The 2,340-nt window shown below is 38.5% G+C and overlaps 1 protein-coding gene across 1 annotated transcript; it reads right to left on the bottom strand.

The window, feature by feature from the left end:
• Positions 1–780: 780 nt before the first annotated feature.
• LOC109952556 (P2Y purinoceptor 1) lies at positions 781–1,777 on the bottom strand. Its single transcript, XM_074527622.1, is given in 2 exon segments — positions 781–1,148; positions 1,151–1,777. Coding segments are annotated over 2 exon segments (762 nt in total). The 5' UTR covers positions 1,728–1,777; the 3' UTR covers positions 781–963.
• Positions 1,778–2,340: the final 563 nt, after the last annotated feature.

Raw genomic sequence — 2,340 nt, 5'->3', positions numbered from 1 at the left:
TGTTGAAACACATAGGTTTGGCTGAACAGCTAAAATTTGTCTGAAGGCAGGGCTTTATATATGAAAAAATATTTTTGTTAAAGTTTCTGGTTTTAAAATTAACTTTTCTTTCAAACAAAAGCCAGTATTCTTTATAATTAGTGCAAAATCACAAAGACCTATGCAGGAAATTCTCTTAGATGTAATTAGGGGAATTAGGGACAATGCATAGCACGTCTTTCTGCAAACAAAATATTGTGAATGTATTGAAAATGTAGTAAGAACTGAATTATAGTAATATTAAGATGTTTAAAGGTCAAATACCCTTTAGTATGATGTAAAATAAATAAATTAAAATACAGTTAATTACAAATACAGTAATGAAAGTGTATATTTCAAATTTGCATTGCAGACTCAGTCAAATGTTGAAGATACTCTATGTAGTAAATAATCAATATTTATTATTCAGTAACGCATATTTTAAGCAAGCCTGAAGTAGTTATAAGAACCCACGTGAAGTTGCTTGCACATGGCCTTCTTTTACACATGAGCTGCCACATCTTTCTGCACAGGTACATGTCCCATATTCAGTACAGGCCAGAGCATTTTATTTATCAAAACAGGACAAATCCATATTTTAAGGGATAGGTGGCAGCTCTAATTTGGTGTCATGGGCATGCTGCAGGAGTTTGTCAGGGTGGACGGCTAAACAACCGATGAACCTGTTGGAGCAGCTTTCTGAACTGAGCAGGAATATCTTCAGTTCCATGGAAGTAAACCAAAGGGTTGAGAGCATGTACCAGGGAGACTTAACTGGTGGTGATGGACAGCCGCATGACAGCTTGACGGGTCTGTTGGAGTAGTCCTCGAAGCTGAGTAAGAATGTCTTCATTTCCATGGAGGTAAACCAAAGGGTTGAGAGCACTGTTCAGACACACAAAGCCACGACTGATTCGATGAGCAATGTAGACACCATTAGACCATTTATGATATATTTTCTGTTTGGACAAAACTCTGGACCAGAGGTTGAGGTTCTTTAAAGGGGATATAACACACAGTGAAAAGAAGAGTCGTGATAAACAACAACTTCAAGCATCTCTGTTTCAGTACTTTGTCGGTGGTATTTTTCCTGCAGAGAATGACAATCACGTGTCCATAGCATCCCATGTGATGAGTAATGGGTTACAAAACCCATTGAGTGTCCATCCAAGGCTGTATTTCAGGTAATCCTCAACATAGTTGTTATGGGTGGTATCGTAACATTTCCCAGGCTTGTTTCTGTATGTTTTGGTGTAAAACATGTCTGGAAGACTCTGAACACTCACCAGCAGCCAGACTGTGATGGAGATAGACACAGAGTGCTTAAGAGTTATTCTTCCCATCACTCTCGTTAGATGGACTACAGCTACGTAGGCTTGTTTCTATATGTTTCTGTGTAAAACATGTCTGGAAGACTCTGAACACTCATCAGCAGCCAGACTGTGATGGATATACTGTAGAAAGGTCCATGTACTCTCCTTAAAGTAGTACACCATCAGGAATGGGAGTGTGAGCAGGTACAAAACATCAGCAAAGCCGAGGTTGAGAACAAACACACTGATGATTTTTAGTTTGTTCCAGTTCTGCAGCAAGGACTTCAATCCCCATCCATTAGCAACCAGACCGATGATGAACACTAAGATGAAAACAGGAGGTAGAAATCTGCCTGTAAAGTCAAAGCTGATGGGAGAACAAGATGTGGTATTCATTGTCTTCTAGAGAGCAGTTAGTAGATTTCCTTATTTCAGTGGTAGCTCTGGTCCTCTCTGCAGACAGAAACAGATTCACAGTGTGAATCATATTCATATGTGTCTTTCTGAGAAAGCTTCCTGTTTTGATCACTGAGCTCTATGCTCTTCACTCGAGGTTTTGCTCCTGTCAGTATACAAGACATTACAAATTCAAGTGAAAATATAAGCTCAAAGTCATCTCATGTGAATCCATGCTGATACCAGGTAACAGCATAGACTACAATTACAGTTCATGCACTTGTGTGTGGCTTCACATGTACATTTTCTTTATTCTTCTGACTCTTATGACAGTCCCTTACAAGAAATAGCAACTGAATACAGTTTAGCTCTTTGTCATATGACCACCAGAAATTCCACTGCTGAACTGCATGATGATGTCATTTTACATACAGTTTTACAGTAGCCTTAATACCCATCAACGGGTATATCAACATCAGCAGATATGTTATTCGTAATATTGCAGAGACTGCTTGATTTAATCCTAATATTTTACTAATATTTTAATTGTAAGAGGAATCTGCCTGTAAAGTCCAAGCTGATGTGAAGCCAAGATCTAGTATTCACTGTCTTC

Source organism: Monopterus albus, unplaced genomic scaffold (assembly GCF_001952655.1).
Source record: "Monopterus albus unplaced genomic scaffold, M_albus_1.0 scaffold473.1, whole genome shotgun sequence".
In the NCBI taxonomy this organism is placed as follows: domain Eukaryota; kingdom Metazoa; phylum Chordata; class Actinopteri; order Synbranchiformes; family Synbranchidae; genus Monopterus; species Monopterus albus.
The sequence above is the reverse complement of the archived record's forward strand: the minus strand, read 5'-3'. Positions and strand labels throughout refer to the sequence as shown.